This window comes from Euprymna scolopes, chromosome 11 (genome assembly GCF_053919585.1).
Source record: "Euprymna scolopes isolate OS-2025 chromosome 11, ASM5391958v1, whole genome shotgun sequence".
Classification (NCBI taxonomy): Eukaryota; Metazoa; Mollusca; class Cephalopoda; order Sepiida; family Sepiolidae; genus Euprymna; species Euprymna scolopes.
Genome location: NC_136492.1, coordinates 78,065,911 through 78,083,251, shown reverse-complemented (window position 1 = coordinate 78,083,251; position 17,341 = coordinate 78,065,911). Strand labels below are relative to the sequence as shown.

Here is a 17,341-nt window from a genome sequence, read left to right as displayed (position 1 = left end):
GAGTGTTGCTAAATCACAGCCATTTGGTTCCAAGGTCGTGAGTTGCTCAGCCACCAGGATCCCGTTCTAAGGCATTACGGGTCGCCACCTACGGCCAACAGGTGGCCCCATTGAGGGACTTTTACTCTCTGCAGGGGGGCAGTCGGTGTATTCTGATACTCCACCAACAGGGTCTGGGAGTGGGGGGGGATAGAAAAGGGGAGGGAGGAGGGATGTTTTTGTTTTTGGTTTTGCAGAACAAAATTAAGTTTTACAAAAAAGATCAGAAAACAAAAAACATCAATGTAGGTGCATTTCGTCTCAGGAAGTCAAAAGACAGCCTGATCTGGTAGCACCAGTATAAGTTAATAAACATATTTCTTATAAAATTTTTACTAAAATTAGAAACATTTATTATTTAAAGTTTTATTAAAAGTCCAAATAAAGACTAATTGTTTAACAGTTTAATTTTCTAATTTTTTTTTGTATACTTTTCAATAATGTCCTTTTCTTATATTTTATTTCAATAAATCGCTTCATAATAGAAATACTAACGAACAATAAAAGTGGTGGAACTGATTTGCCTTGTCACTGCTTCTGATAGTGCTACACTGGAAATGAGAAAGTATGTTTAGTTGACTACAACCCAAAGTACATTTATTTATTGGTAGTTTATGCAAGATGTATTATACTGTGAAACAATGGTATAACTATTTACATAACATTGTTATTTACAATATTGTGCACATGTTTGCCTTAACAAAAACTTGCTGCCTTTGACCTCACCTGAATCTATATAACACTGACATTTATTTATTTTTTTTGGTATGATTGAAGATAAAATGAAAATATTCTGCCTGTAAAGCAATTGAACTCTTAGTGTTCAAATTATGGGAATTTCTTGTCATTTCTCTCTTTACAGCTACGAGTTAAATAGTCTTACTAGCATCCTGAGTTGGCCACCACAATGTTTCTTTCAGCCCAGTGGTGGTGCTGGATCACAGATCAAATTACCTGGGTGTCATCAAAGGGTGTTGGCAAATCAACACAAGCATCTGGCAAGGAGGGATTTTTGGAGAGACTGGATCTTGAAGCGAGTGCGAATTGTACTGTTGGTGATAAACTATCGCCAGTGGACACAAAGGATGCGGCATAAGCAATGATGGTCGAATATCTCCACTGAGTAAGCCACTTGATGTATTGATAGCCCCTCCCTCCTCCTAATAAACTAGGCTTGCTACATTGAAATGCAAGCACATCCAGCATGTGCAGGTCGCAGTAGAAATGAAATGATTTTCTTTAATGACAGTTCTTTTTCTCTTTGCAAGAAGAATTCAGTTTAAACTTGACAGATGATTACAATTAATATTTTTTGCGGATAGATTTGTGTATGGCCTGATAACATGAAATATTAATAAATTATATTTTTCTAAAAAAAAAAAAAAAAAAAAAAAAGTTTATTTTCTTGTACACAGCAGACATCCCTTTTTCTTCACCTGGAACCAAAACAACATTGTATCTGACAGAAGAAATGCAATGCCAAAAGATACAAGGGGATATTCCAAAAGTAATGCCTCCTATCTTTTTATATTCCGTCTGAATGAATCAAAACGGATTGCAAATTTGCATTATGGGAACTGAATTTGTGCATTTATGACCTGAAAGTTTCATCTCTCTGTTGTAGATATTAATGGTGTGCGACTAAGAAAGCAACTCCTGTCATGGATGTTCATCAGAAGTAGAGATGCGTCATTAAATTCCTCTACGCAGAAAACACTGAACTAACCAACATGCACTGGCGCTTGTTGAAGGTTTACAAAACCAGTGCAGTTGATGTCGGCATAGTTAAGAAATGGGTTTGTCAATTTCAGAGTGGCAATAGAAGTGACAAAGCATGGTCCGGATGCCCATGCACAGCTACATCGCTGGCAAAAGTGCATTGAGAATGGTGGAAAAATAAATTCTGGAGCACAAAAGGTTGCTTGCTTTTAATGGTACCACTCCCGTCTTTGTAGCATAAATACCAAAATTTTACTAGTCTTTAAATTTACAATGTGGGTACAAAACTATTGACAAAGCAACTAATGCGATACTCATGAGTCCCAAGTGCGAGTCACACACAATATGACCGTCTTTCCAGACAATGCATCCGGTTACACTCTGGTCATGTATAGCACTCGTACATATTAATTTTTATTTTATATATATATATATATATTTACCGCCTATTCCCCTTACCTCACCCTTTTTTTTTTATTTAACCAAATAAGATCTGTGACTTACTTGTAGTTTTATTAAATACTTTTATATGCAAAATCCGATCCTGCATTTTGCTAATTCCTGAACTCTGATGAGAAGGAGAGTATTTCTTCGAAACTCCGCGGATTAAGGACTATCCACTTATCTTGTGCTTCCTTTTTTAAAATTAAATATGTTTTTAACTCTTTTTCAAGATGTCTTTTAACAAGTTTTATTAATCATTTGTTCATATATATATATATATATATATACACACACAAAAAAATAAATCACGAATTCACATAGAAACAGAAATATGCCCCCCCCCCCACACGCACACATTTTTTTTAAAACTGAAACAAAATCCTTACTTTGAGATCCCTTCGTTCCAATGTCAACAATTCAGAACCTCGAATTTCATTCGAGATAAAATTTTCTCTATATTCACTCAGTGCTAAGGTGTCCAACCAGTTGGCCACGTGGAGGAGGCTCCAGTCAGACACACACAATGCTGAAATGACAAAAACAAAATATTACATTGAGAAAATAAAATACAATTTTATAGCAATTCACACATAAAAAAAAATATTTGCATTATTTAGAATATTTTTTTTATATTAGTTTCTTTAAATCAAACTAATTCGGAAGAAAATATCTTGTTTACATTTATCTTAGATTATATTATATTTTAATATTTAATAATATTCTGTTACAGAATAGTAAAAAAAAATTTCAAGTCTGTTTGATTATCTAAAAGATGAAAAACTCAGGAATTAATTTTTTTTTTTTTTTTTTTTTTTTTTTTTTTTAAAATCAAGCATTTTTTTTTTAGCAATGGTTATTTTTTGCATAGCAATTTTCTATATAAATTGCTGTGTGTGCGCGTGTGTATGGAGCATGCTTAGAGATTTCTTTTCAAAAGTAAAAATGATTTGTTTTGTTTGATTGTTTTGTTAAATCAATAGATTCACAAATAATTGATTGAATACAATTAATTGAACAGAAGTTGCTATTTTATCTAGAGCCGAGGTGGAGGGGGAGCATGTTCATACCTTTGCAAATATTATTAGTATGTAAATTGCCACAGAGTAAGGAATGTACTGCTTAATTTATAAGAGAGATTGTTAATATGTCATACGAGTTACTGCCTTTGAATGGAGCCATACTTATGGTTGAGGGTATAAAGAATGTAGACCACTAAATGTCTGGAGACAATAAGATTTATCAAAAGTGGTTCAAAACCCAAAACGATTTTTTTTTTTAATTGTCAGTTAAACAAATAAACTTCTTGTATATTTCTTCATTGTGGTAGAACCATATTCCAACAACTACACTGTTACCAAATGCTAATAAATCCTATTCATTCTACGGGGACATAATTTACAAACTTTTGTATACTTCCTTTCAGTACTTGATAATAAAGAAAATTGAAAAATGGAATTAAAACTAAAAGCAATGTCGAAATTAATAACATCAGATAAAACATTTCCTTTCATGGTTCAGCATCCACCATTACAGTAGTTACCTCCCCTACTATCATAAAAACTTGGTTCATCTTTGTTATTGTACCTATTTACTATGCCTCCCCACGGGACAGAGTTAGACACCAGGGTCGTTTTTTAACGTGGAGAAAAGGTACAAAAATAAAAATTGTCTCAGTCGTGAAGGATTTCTCCTCCACCGAAAGAGAACAAGAAATAGAAGTGCAGCATCTGAAGAACAGATACTACACTTTGATCTTATTGTAGCAAAATTCGAAAATTGAAATACTGAATTTCAAGTAAAACCAATGATATCTACTGAATTGTTATGTCACATTAATGAAAATATCCAAAAATTATGAAAAACAATAAGGTAGAAAATTATTAATGAAAATAGTTTTCGATGACAATTAGCGAAAATTAGGTTTTGCTAAATTGTCCAAATTCGTAAAATATTTACCTCCCTTCAATCCAAACTCTGCTTAAAACAAAAAACAAAAAAAAAAATACAAACTCAATTTGCGCCAATTGTCTTTGAAAACCATTTTGATTAATAATTAATTTTATATCTTCTCGCTTTTCGTAATTTTTGGATATGTCTATTACTATTAGATACCAGTGATTTTACTTGAAATATTTGGCTTTTTGCTACAATAATGAAAATGAACCAAAAACTCTTCTGCTTATTATTTTTTATTTTTTACATAGGTGTCACCACTTATCAAGGCCGATAGGCCACTCAAGGATAAGTGTTAAAGAGTGTAGAGTAGTCAAAAGGACAATATAGTAATCGATAGTAATGGAAGTTCGGTAAATTTGTTAACTTAAGTGGAACGGCTCATCAGAAACTTGTTCACGTTGGACTTGAAGACAACCATATTATAGACAGCTGGAAAGCAGGAAAAACGGAAGACAATTCCACAGGCGTGCAGTTCTAAGAAAGAAGCTTTGATCATCGAATCTATGTTTAGGTTTAGGCACAGATAAAGAGTGGGGAAAATTATTGATAGTGTTTTCAGCTAGTCTAGTGTTTCTTGTGAAAGTTTGGCGAGGGGGGACCATAAATTGAAGCTCAGTCGAACACTTTCCATGAAAATAACGATAAAGCAGAGACAAACTCGCAACATCTCTTCTGTGAGATAGAGGTTGCAGCGAAGAGAAATGGACATCTCCCACCAGGCCACGAAGTCTATTTTGAACCCTATCAAGGCAGGACAAGTCTTTTCTAGCAGCTCCTGCCCATATGTTGCAACAGTATTCCATCCTTGGACGTATCTGGCTCTTATATAGATAGAGAATTGCATCAGCAGCGAGATATCTACTGGATCGATAGAAGGATCCGACCATTTTTCCAGCGACCTTGGCAACAGATTTGATGTACGTATTCAATTTATATAGGAGTAAAGGTCAAGCCCAGAAGCATGTCAAAACTTGAGGCCTCACCAAGACGAGAGCCATTCATTTTAATTGATGCCAGATGGGGATCAGAACGTTGATGATGTATAAAGATAGAAACTTGGTTTTAGATGCATTAAAAGTAACCAGCCACTCCTTTCCCCATTGTACAACGTGATCAAGATCAGAGGAGAGAGAATCTGAGAGAACTTGGTTGTTTACTGTCTTAGATGTGCTACCATAGATGGTAGTGTCGTCAGCAAAAATGTTTACGAATGATGTAAGGATGTGATTTGGAAGATCATTAATGTAGATCAGGAAAAGAGTTGGGCCCAGGATGGACCCGTGAGGGACTCCAGACTTTATACTGTGAGCTTCTGATTTTTGCCCATCAACTACTACTCTTATGAACCTATCAGAGAAAAATGATTTAATAATTGAGAAGACATTTCCAGCTATACCATAGCTGGAGATCTTGTGAAGTAAACCTTTATGCCATACCCTATCAAAGGCATTTGATATGTCAAGAGCAATTGCCCTAGAAAGGTTGCCTCTGTCGAGAGATTCGCTAATCTTATGAGATATAACTGTAAGCACATTTGCTGTAGATCTAGCAGAACGGAAACCATATTGTGTGTCACTAAGAAGGTTATTTTTGCTGAGATGGTTGATTACTTCTCTATTTAACAGATTCCAGCAACTTACTCATGACGCACAGGAGATTTATTGGCCTGTACTGAGAGGGGGATGAGCAATCACCTGAATTCTTAAATACAGGGCACACTGATGAGATTTTCCAGGGTGATGGGAAACAATTCTCCTTAAGACAACGTTTTAAACAGTTTTGTAAGTATGGGTGCTAGTTCTGGTTGAAGTTTTTTTTAGTACTATAATTGGAATACTGTCAGGGCCGGTTGCTTTACTGGAATCAATGTTTTTGATTAGCTTGGCAACATCACATACAGATATTTGTATATCACAGTGTGTTTTCTGATACAGGAGGAAATATTGGGGTTGGCGGCCTTGGTCGCAAAGGGTAGAATTGGCTGCAAAGTTCTTGGCAAAGAGTTTGGCTTTATCTGATGCTGACGAGATTAACTCAGGTCCATTGAAGATAGTTGGGATAGAGCACACGTTTCTGTTCAGAATTCTGTTTGCAATTTGCCAAAACTGGTGGGAACCAAGCCGCTGCTCAGCTACTTTGGACTTGACGGACTGAGCATACAACTCTCTTGCGTTCTTTATTACTTTCTTACAATGGTTGCTGGCAGTCCTGAAAGCGGCTTTAGTTTCCATACATCTATTACGTTGGAAGCAGTGGAAAAAGTGATATCTGTGCGCAATAGCAGCAGCACATTCTAGAGAAAACCATGGCTGGCTGTTAGGTTTTTGCTGGAACTTTTTCGAGGGTATGAAATTGTCTATACATACAATTAACCATTCTGTCAGGTCTGATACTATAGACGACACCTCCTTTTTAAACATGGAATGCAGAGGAAGATCCGATATAAATGTACGGAAACTATCCCAGTCAACCATAGTGTATCGATATACTGTACGATGGAGAGGTACTCTGAGGACTTATTACATGAAGCAATTCTTATTCATAATTAATTTTCTACTTTATCATTTTTCATAATTTTTGTATATGTTACTAACATCAACATGACAATTAAGATAACATTGCTGTTAGCTTAAATTCAATTTTCGATTTTTATTATCCGAACAAGCACCCTTTTCAACAGTCCACTTCCAATCAAGAGAAATAACTGATCTGTCATATTAACATAGAAAAGGTCAGGTTTAGATTTGCAGTACACAAAACTGATTCCATAATCTGTGATGGCATCCATTAGGCCAACTACGCCTTCCCCAAAAGTTTTAAAGAAAGACGTCCCTTGGTCTTAAAGATTTCTCAATTTAATCATTGTTACACACACACACAATGCCTACATGCAATTCTTATAACTGGGAAGGAGGATTAGAGCTTTGATATATTAAAAATAATTGAGTATCAAAAAAAAGCACAAAGATGCTGGTCAGTGCAATTATTTCTAAATTTGATTGAAAGTATCAAGATGCCAGAAAAACATCTGTACTGGCCAAAAATATCAATAGAAAGCGAATAAAAGCAAGATTAATATATATATTGCGGCAGTTACGTCTACATTTCAAAATCCATGAATGAAAGCACTTCGATAAAAGAAAGCGAATCAATCCCAGGCAGATGAGAAATGTAGTTAAAAGCAAAAGCATTTATAAAGCAAAAAGAGCGGCAAGGGGTAAAATAAGAAAAAAAGACAAGAAAAATTTTGGTCAATAAATTTCAATTCTAAAAGATTATGAATAAAATAGATCCTGTTTTTTTCCCAATTAGAAAACTAATAGAGGAAACACACACAAAAAAATTAAGATTGACTTTGCTTAAATGAATGAAATGAAATATATAATAAAAATAGATTAAAAGAAAACCTGAGTAAAAATATTTGTACAAATCATATTTTTCCTTTGGCAGAAACTATCAGGATGAATATTAGTTGAAAGGTATGAATAATGTTTCTGAATTTTTGAGATGAGGATTGATTATTCGTATTATTTGGATTCTTCAGACTACTGTTCTCATCTTGAATGTTATTTTCATGTTTCCGTCAAAGTAACCTCTAACCCTTTTTACATGTATTTTGTCAAATTCCGGAATCTGCATGAAATTTTGAATGGAACCTTTTCTTTAATCCATGAAGGTAGCATTCTCTTGTGCCGTCAGCCATGATTGGGTAGAAATCCTAAATAATTCACAGTTGTATTTTTTGAGTGTTACCCACACTAAGGATTGAATATTCAACCTCCAGAATAACTTAAAACTGAATTTTACCAAGAACTTTATCCAGTAGACCACAGGTCCTCTGGTAAAATTCAATTATTTTTTGGGAGATTAAAGGTTCTATTTTCAGTGCAGGTGACACTCAAAAATACAATGGCGAATTACTTAGGACTTCTACTCAGTCATTACTGACGGAACGACAGCATGCTACCCCTATGGATTGAATAGAAAGTACCATTCGTAAATCTGTGCAGATTCCAGTGTTTGATAAGATACACCCGAAAAAGACTGGAGGTTATAGCGACGAAAACATTGTGAAAATAACATTCAAGATAAGAACAATAGTCTGAAGAATCAAAATAATCCAAAGTATTAATAACTTGTCATTTGGAGGCACATTGTTGTGTCTTATGGGGTTAGGTTGGGAGAAATGAAACATGAAAACAGAATCCAGATGGAGAGAGAAGGAAAGAAAGAAATAAAAAGCATTAGTAATATTTTTTTATTTTAAATGATACATATGAAAAATGGCCATAATACTTTGAAAGAAAATTTTTTTTTAATCCTATCAAAAATCAATTTAATTTAAAACAATGATCTGTCTTGTAAAGAAAATAAAAGCGCCTAAAAAAAAAAAAAAAATAAAATAAAATAAAAAAAAAAAAAATAAATTGTATAGAATTTTACTTTTTTGTTACAAAATTCTAGTCTTTTTTTCTTCATTAAAAACTAATCTAAATTGCTATAAAAGCAGATCATCTAACTGATCAGAAATAAGAAATCATTCATCATTAATTTATTATTTGCATATTGAAGTAAAAGAATGGCTTTCAAAATAAAATCCCTCTTTCACTCAGTGAAATTTTTACAAATTTGCAAAAAGTTCTTTAAAAAGTCAATTTTTGTATTTTCTATTCAGAACTTGATTGCAAAAAAATTGTTTTGAATGTTTCATTCCAGTTATGTAGAAAATCCTAGTATTTTTCTTATTAAGACCCTTACGTAGAAAAACGTTTTTAATTGTGTTTTTTCAAAGACAAATATAAAGATTTCAAGATCAAAATACACCTGTTTTTTAAACCAAGAACAAAAAGAGAAGAAATCTAAAAAACTGAAATAAGCGTCTCCCTTTGAGACAAATCAGTCCTAGAGTTGTGTCCCCCTTTTTTCCCCTTCATAGAGAGAAACGCAGTTTCATCTCTCTCCTCTACACACACAAGGTCGAGCAGAGCCAACAAGAGAAAGTTACCTGAAGAAGAAGTGCCTAGACTGAAGTTTCCCTTGTCCCGGTCCTTATCACGACTTTTGCCTTTCAGCTTAGAGTAAACCTGACGAAATTTGCCTCCCTTGCGATGTTTGTGCTCCCCTACGGATATCTGAAACAAAAGAAAACCATTCAGGCCAGCAGCAGCCATTAGAGGGCAGCCAGAGGGATTGGGGTATGGAATAAGAAGTCAGTTTGGTGTCTGATTTATAGTTTCTGGGATTTGGGGGTAAACAATCTTCATTGAGAGAAGATAAATCTCATGTGATTACAAACAGCACACACAGATTTTAGTGTTTCAACATTTTGTGAGTGAAATCAGTTGGATTTAGTAAGAAAATTAAAGTAAAGATTAAAAAAGTGAAAATTGTTGAGAACCGAACAGTTATTGTAAAGTCAGTTGTCTCTTTTGAAGTTTAAGCTAAATGGAATCCAAGAATCACAGGAAAATTTTCCACCTGAGAACGGAAAACCATTGGAGAAACAACAAGAAGTTTAGAAAATGACATGCTGACAATATAAAATAAATCTATCCATTATATAAAAAGTCAGCAAAATGAAATAATAGAAAAGGATTTCTACAGCTCTGGTAAAACGTTTTGCAACACCATAAAAGATCCAAATACCGATAGCAAACCACAATTATTTTTGTTCTACCTAAGTAAAATATAAAAAAATATAAAATAAAAAAATATTACATTCATATTTTTATAAATGTAATATTTAATGTGACTTCCTTTATTCTTCAGCATGAATTTTATTTGTTTGGTCATTGATCCAATTCTTCTAACCGATAAATGGTATATTCAAATAATTTTAAGCCAAAGAGAAATTTTATGCCCACTGAGATACTAAAAAAAAACTCTTCAATTATCCATCAATAAAATTACTATTTGCCCACGAAAAAAAAAAAAAAAAATGAATGATGATATAAAAACATATTTAAGTCTTCTATTTCCTATAAAAACAAAAATGAGATTGTTTACCAAAGAATATTAAATTATATATTATAACAAATGAATGTCAGTCTATGAAAAGCTCTCAAATGAGTATTAAGTTGGAGGTGGGAGTTAGCGTTAGAGTGTTATTGTTTTTGTAATCAATGGTTTTGGCAAAGATGGTAATAATGGGGAAAATATCCAACAAACCCAGCCATCAATTAACTTCAAAATCAGATGGACTAATTTTCCATTTATATATAGTCATTTTTATTCTTTCCAGAATTTGGCATAGTTATTTTGTTGGTTATAGTCAGCTAATGTACTTCCTAATTTTCTGCAGAGCACTACCAAAAGCTGCGACAAGGCAAATCAATTCCCTCACTTTTATTATTACGAATTATCTATGTTTTTTTTTTCTCTATGCTTAAAATTTTGTTAAAAGTGCAAGTAAAGACTAATTGTGTTATCTTTATCTGTATATTTTGTTAATTTTTATTGTATATTTTTCAATAATGTCCTTTTGTTACATTATGTTTCAATAAATCGCTTCACAATAAAAATACTGAAGAACAATGAAAGTGAAGCAACTGATTTGCCTTGTCACTGCTTCTGGTAGCACTCTACAAAAAATTAGAAAGTACGTCAGCTGACTATAACCATTTTGTTTAATGACATATCTACCTCGTTTTAGGCTATTTATCAAGTCATTCAAATAAAAATGAAAGCTATTAATATCTCAGATATATTTACATATATTTATTGTATTTGATATTTTTTAAAATTCATCAGATCTTTATTTTCCCATATGGACTTACCCATTTTTTTTTTTACAAAGGATATAATAGCATTCACATTAGTTTTGAAAAAAAAAAAAATGATTACTTCTGTTTTTATACATATCACGCTTTTACTGAAGACTTGTTTTGGTATAAAAAACAAAGTTTACAGCTTTAAGTCATCAATATTTTTAAATAACTGGTTATAGTCAGCTAATGTACTTCCTAACTTCTTGTGTTTCTGCTACCGGAAGTGATGACAACGCAAATCAGTTCCTTCACTTCTGTTTTTCAGCATTTCTATTGCTAAGCGATTTATTGAATGAAATACAAAAAAAAAGGACATTGTTGGAACGTATAAAATTAAAATTATACAAATAAAAATAACACAATTTGTCTTTATTTGTACTTTTAATAACTAAGAACAGAAAAAGTTTTTCAAAAATTCTTTAAAAAAAAAAAAAAAAAAAAAAAAAAAAAAATCAATAATTCTTAGTTAAAATAGACTGAAAAATTTTTTCAATGATCACATAAAAAAGAACAATTGAAAAAAAAATGAATAAAAACAAGTACACGCACAGGGTAAATATAAGTGTGAGACAAAAAAGTGAAGGAACTGATTTGTCTTGTCACCGCTACCGGTAGCAGACACACCGGAAGTTAGGAAGTACGTTAGCTGACTATTACCAAATAATTATTACTTGTATACTTTTACTGAAGACTATCATTTTGGTAAAAACCTTTGCAACTTGAAGTTATTAATATCTTTAAATAATTATTACTAATATAAATTTATGCATATATGACCCAATACAATTTCATGTCATATACAGAAACGATTGTATTGGACCCACAAATAGAACCCTCATGAGCTGTAACACTCTAGATCAGAGTGAACTAATGGAAAATGGTGATTATGAGGTGATTCTATACTAAAGCTCCCAAATCAAGATCTTAGCATTGGATTTTTGAAAAAGTATCTTGTGATGATTAGTTAAAACGTATCGAAATTTCACATCTTCCAGAGGAAAGTCTTCATCAAAAAGAGTAAAATAAGTTGTTGCTAATCTTATAAGCTTTGCAGTATCAAATTTTAACCTACTAACTTAATTTTGTTACAAACTAAATTTCAGTTTGAGGTCTGTCATGCTTAGACTTTTAGAAATATAAAAATCTTGAAAATGCCTAAAATCTTTATAAATTGACAAAGGATATTGTTTACCAAAGAATAATATTAAATTGCCCATTAATTATTAAATTATCCATTAATTAGTAACAATAATATTTTAAAGTCCGGTCTTTGTACTTGTTTTCATTTTCTCTAAATATTTCTTTTTAGAAAAAAATAAAAACTGATAGCTACCCCTGGCGACACCAGATGGAAGCGAAGGAAAAATTTCCATGGTGTCTTTAGATTCTGTAAAAAATTCAAACAGAAATGTAACTGAATGTTCTGTTTACATTGATTTCTATAATTATAAAAGATATACTTTTTGAAAATTTGTTCTAACTTACTCATTTTATTTCTGTGCATAATTCTTGCCTTTAACAAAAAGTTAATCATTTGTTAAAATATTAGTTTCATGCAAAAACAAAAGAAAACCTATTTAAAAATGCTAGAACTTCAGAATGTAGTTACAATTATATATATATATATATATATATATATATATATATATATGCGTTTTATTTTTTATTACCCTATCTTTTTGTTAAGTTACATTATTGTTTCAGCTACTCTGCCGTTTTTTTGGCCGTCTGTAGCTTCCTCAGACTTTTACAGAAATGTTTACTATTTTGGGATGAAAGAGTGAATGAGGTCGGGGGGAGGGTGCGAGGAGGGTGGAAGAAGGAGAGGAAGGGAACAAGGGGGGAAGGTGCGAGGGGGCGCTTTGTATGTCGGTAATGTTTTACTTTTGGGGTTTAAAGAACTGGGAAGTTTATTTCTGGTGTGGCTGAGGGCATAGTGATACATGGAGGGGAAGGGGAATATGTGGGGGTGGGAGGAGGGAGGTTAATTTAAAATTTGAGTCTTAATGTTAAAGTTTTTATGTGTCTCGTTGGTGAGATGATTTCTTGGTAAGTATGTCTTGACCTGTTGGGTGTTCGCTTATGTTTGAAGGCGGGAGGGGGGGGGGGCTATGATTCGGTTTATTTATTTTTAGTTTTTATTTTGTTAATTGTTTGGAGAGGGTTAGCTAAAAGTCTGAGGAAGCTACAGACGGCCAAAAAAATGGCCGAGTAGCTGAAACAATAATGTAACTTAACAGAAAGATACGGTAATAAAAAATAAAATGCATATTTGCTCTACAACAGTATTGAGCACTTTCTTCAGTTTTTATTAATTACTATTTCCACTAATATATATATATATATATATATATATATATATACACACAGAGACACACAGTGCGACGCAAAAGTATCTGATACATTACATTTTCTTCATAACTAATTAGGGTTCAAGATTTGGTCAGTATATTTCTATTACCATTCTAACTAATATTTGGAGTAGTAATTACAAAATCAAAGTTTAGAAAGTTTATATTAAAGGAAAAATATAAATCAACTAACGCAAAAGTATTGGATACATTGATTTAATATTTGGTTGCATAGCCTTTATTGGCTAGTTTGTTAGTATGCTTGGGATCATTGTCCTGCTGAAACACGAAATTGCTATTATGTCCCAATAAATCAGCAGATTTCTGGAGGTTTTTCTCCAAAATCTTCCTGTACATACATCCATTCATTCTACCATTGATGATTTCTAGTTCACCAGTACCTTTGGATGAAAAACACCCCCTACTATAATCGAACCACCGCCAAACTCTACCATAGGAATGATATTCTTTTTGTTATAGGCAGTACCATTTCTATGCCATACAAGTGTTGTGTTTCTTCCAAAGATTTCAATTTTCGTTTCATCTGACCAGATTACCTTATTCCAAAATTCTTGGGGTTGTTCCCCATGTTTTAACATAATTCAAATGTGATCTGACATGTTTTAGATTCAATAATGGGCACCTTGATACACAACCTGCACGATTTAGAATTCTACTGATTGTATTCTTGCTCACATTAATCCCAGCTTCTCTGAGGTTGGTTTGAATTTCACAATTTTTTTTTTTGTACCTTTCTGCTTACTCACCTTGATTTTTTTTCGTTTAATTTCCTTGGCCGACCACATCTTGGAAGATTTGCAACAGCTTCACCAGGGTTTTTAAACTTTCTAATAACATTTCCAACTGTACTGTGGTAGATTAAGTTCCCTTGATGTTGTTCGATACCCTTTTCCTTCTTTGTGCTTATCAATGATTTGACGAATGTCTATTGACAACTCTTTACTTTTAGGCATTTTTATAAATGAACTGGTTGACTTTGAAGGAGTGAGCCCAAACTGGAAGAATTTTATAAAATTATTTTAATATAAAGCTCTCTGATTGTTCAGTGATAACTCGTTTGCATTATTGCAACATACTAAACACAAGTCATTTAAATTTATTTCAGAAAAAGAATTTTTAAAAAGTGTATCCAATACTTTTGCGTTTGTTAATTCATATTTTTTCTTAAATATAAACTTTCTAAACTTTGATTTGATATTGACCAAATTTTAGGTAAAATCTTGAACCCTAATTAAAGTTATGAAGAAAACTAATGTATCCAATACTTTTGCGTGGCACTGAATATATATATATATATATATATATATAATAAAAAAAAATTAAAATCATTTCAGATTTGAAGTGTGCTTTGCGTCTTCATTTAAAAGCATTGGTAGGTAAGGGGAAGTCAGTGTCAGAGTGATGATTTTAGCCCCAAATAATCCGCCGTCGCTACCAGCGAAAGAAATGTGTTTCTGTTAATCTATACATCATGCTTGACGGTAAACAGCTACAAAAAAGTTAGTAATATTGAAATGAGGTTAGTTGTGAAGACAAGCATCCATTAAAGAAATATGGAGAAAGACGAGTAGCACTTACCTCTTCGTCTTCTTGACTCGTCTGGAAGTGAAAAAGGCCACCAATTTCTACAACTTTCTGCATCTCGATCTCCAACTGGGTTAAGGAAGCATTTAACTCGTTATCAACATTTAAGTATTTCTACAAATAAAATAAAAAGATAATTAAAAATATTATCAGCAGAGAATCTTACAAAAAAAGAAGGAATGATGAAAAACAAAATGTAGTGTATGTTCTGATACTGCACTTTACTATTCTCGGTTAGTGAAGGAAAAAAACCTAGACTAAGGCAATGGTTGCTTTATGAGGGAAGAGGAAAAAAATAATTGTTATCACACGCGGCAGCACAGTCCCCCAAAATTTAATCCACGTGACCCGATACGATCCTGAACAACTCAGGATTCGAACCCAAACACCTCCGACAATTTGACAAGACAATTGTGAATGAAATTACTCAACACGATACATTACTAGAGCAATCTCGTCAGTTACTCTCCGAATGACTCCTTTTATAGTCCTTGGACGAACTCATGTTCGCTGTAGATAGGCCCGACTAAGACATTAGCATACAATTCTTGAGTGCTTTAGTACATGCTCATCATATGATGTTGGCGTTTCTTTTTAAGTAGCTAGATTTTCATAGGGTTGGTTGGTAGGTTTATTGGGGCTTCACGGCATATCAACCACTGTGGGTCATTTAATGCCAAGCTATGTATTTAGTTGAGATAGTTTTTGTTGTTTTTTTGGGGGGGTTTTTTCCGAGTTATGTATTTAAAAAATTTTTGAGTTTAAAGTGATTTGAAGAGTTATATTTTTTCTTTTTTTAAAGTATTTGATGATTTGGAATGGTGTTACCTTGTGAAACAATTCTTTGATTTCGTTTACTGTATAATATTTATTTCTGATAGTTTCGTATTTTTGACATTCTGTTAATATGTTTTATTGCCATCTGTTTGTCGCAGAAAGTGCATTTTGGTTTTTCTGTTGCTTTGATTAGGTACGAGTGTGTTAATTTGGTATGTCCAATTCTGATTCTGTTTAGAACGATATTTTCTCTTCGTCCTTTTATTGTTGTTTTGTTTTTGTGTTTTATTATGAGTTAGTGTTCGTGCAGTTTGTTTTGGGTATATGTGTCCCATTCTGTTTGCCATTTATTTTTTCCTGAAATCTGTGTATGGTATTTTGATGTTTGTTATATTTTTGCTAATGGCTTCTTTGGCTAATTTATCAACTTCTTCATTGCCTGGAATACCAACATGACTTGGTATCCAGGTAAAGATTATTTCTTTTTCTTTTTCAATAATTTCATTGTATTTGTTCATTATATCTAATATATAAGGATGCTCTAGTTCTTCTCTTAGAGCTAAGATGCATGACAAAGAATCGGTATATATAATGAATTTTTCTTATTGTCATTCTTAATTCAAGTGCCATTTTGATTGCTTGTAGTTCTGCTGTGTATATTGATGCATCGATGGGAAGTCTTATTTGGAGATGGTTCTGTCCATCTGTACATGCTGCACCTGTTCCTTTTTTTGTTTTGGCTCCATCAGTGTATATTTCTTTGTGTTGTAGGTACTTTTCTCTGAGTTCGCCGAAGTGGCTTTTATTTATTAAGTTGTTGGTATTGTTTTTTTGGTATGTAGTAAGAGTCAGATCAGTGCTTGGATCTTTCAAAGTCCATGGTGGTTTGTTGCTTACTGTGTGTGTGACTATGTTATTAGGGTTTTCGTTAATTTAAGTTAATATTTCTTTGATGCGATATCCGAAAGATGTTTTTTGATTTGTTGATATAAAAGTTTGTATATTGTAGGTTTTTTCGTGTGTTGGGTTGTTTGGATCACTTTGTAGTTTTATTGCGTATTATGTTATTAACTTCTGCCATCTTAAATGTAGAGGGGGTTCATTGGCTTCTATGTATAGGCTTTCCATGGGTGATGTTTAATATGCTCCCAGACTAAGTCTTAATCCTTGGTTTTGTATGGTTAATAATTTTTGGAGATAGGATTTACGGGTGGAGCTATATGTGATGCATCCGTAATCTAATTTTGATCTTATGTGTGCCTGATATATTTTTAACATTGTGTCTTGGTCTGCTCCCTAGTCTGTTTTTGATATTACTTTTAAAATTTTCATTGCTTTTTGGCATTTTTGCTTTAAGTTAGTGATATGCATATTGAAATAAGGTTTATTGTCCAGTGTAATACCTAGAAATTTTGTGTGTTGTGCTATTGGGATTGGGTTTCCTTGTATTTGTAGTTGTGGGTCCAGATGATATTTTTGTTTTCTGCAGAAATGAATACAGACAGTTTTGTTTTGTGCCAACTTGAATCCATTTTTATCGATCCAGTTTTCTATTTTGTTTAAGCATTGCTGCATCTTTCTTTCAATTGTTATATTTAATGCAGAATATGCTATTGAAAAGTCATCTACAAATAATGATCTTTCAAATTGTGCGTCGACAATTTGTGTGATTTCATTTTAATT

At 32.7% G+C, this 17,341-nt stretch overlaps 1 protein-coding gene across 3 annotated transcripts in view; it reads right to left on the bottom strand.

Annotated features, from left to right (window-relative positions):
- The window catches only part of LOC145287923 (diacylglycerol kinase delta-like), a 345,479-nt gene that overhangs the window by 7,900 nt on the left and 320,238 nt on the right, over positions 1–17,341 (bottom strand). For 2 of the 3 annotated variants that reach the window (XM_080135873.1, XM_080135874.1), the window contains 3 exons: positions 14,876–14,995; positions 9,164–9,290; positions 2,589–2,728 (listed from right to left, as the gene is read on the bottom strand). In XM_080135873.1, coding sequence (XP_079991999.1) covers positions 2,589–2,728; positions 9,164–9,290; positions 14,876–14,995 — 387 coding nt within the window. The remainder of the gene's footprint in view (positions 1–2,588; positions 2,729–9,163; positions 9,291–14,875; positions 14,996–17,341) is intronic. The other variant, XR_013869227.1, reaches the window with a different exon arrangement.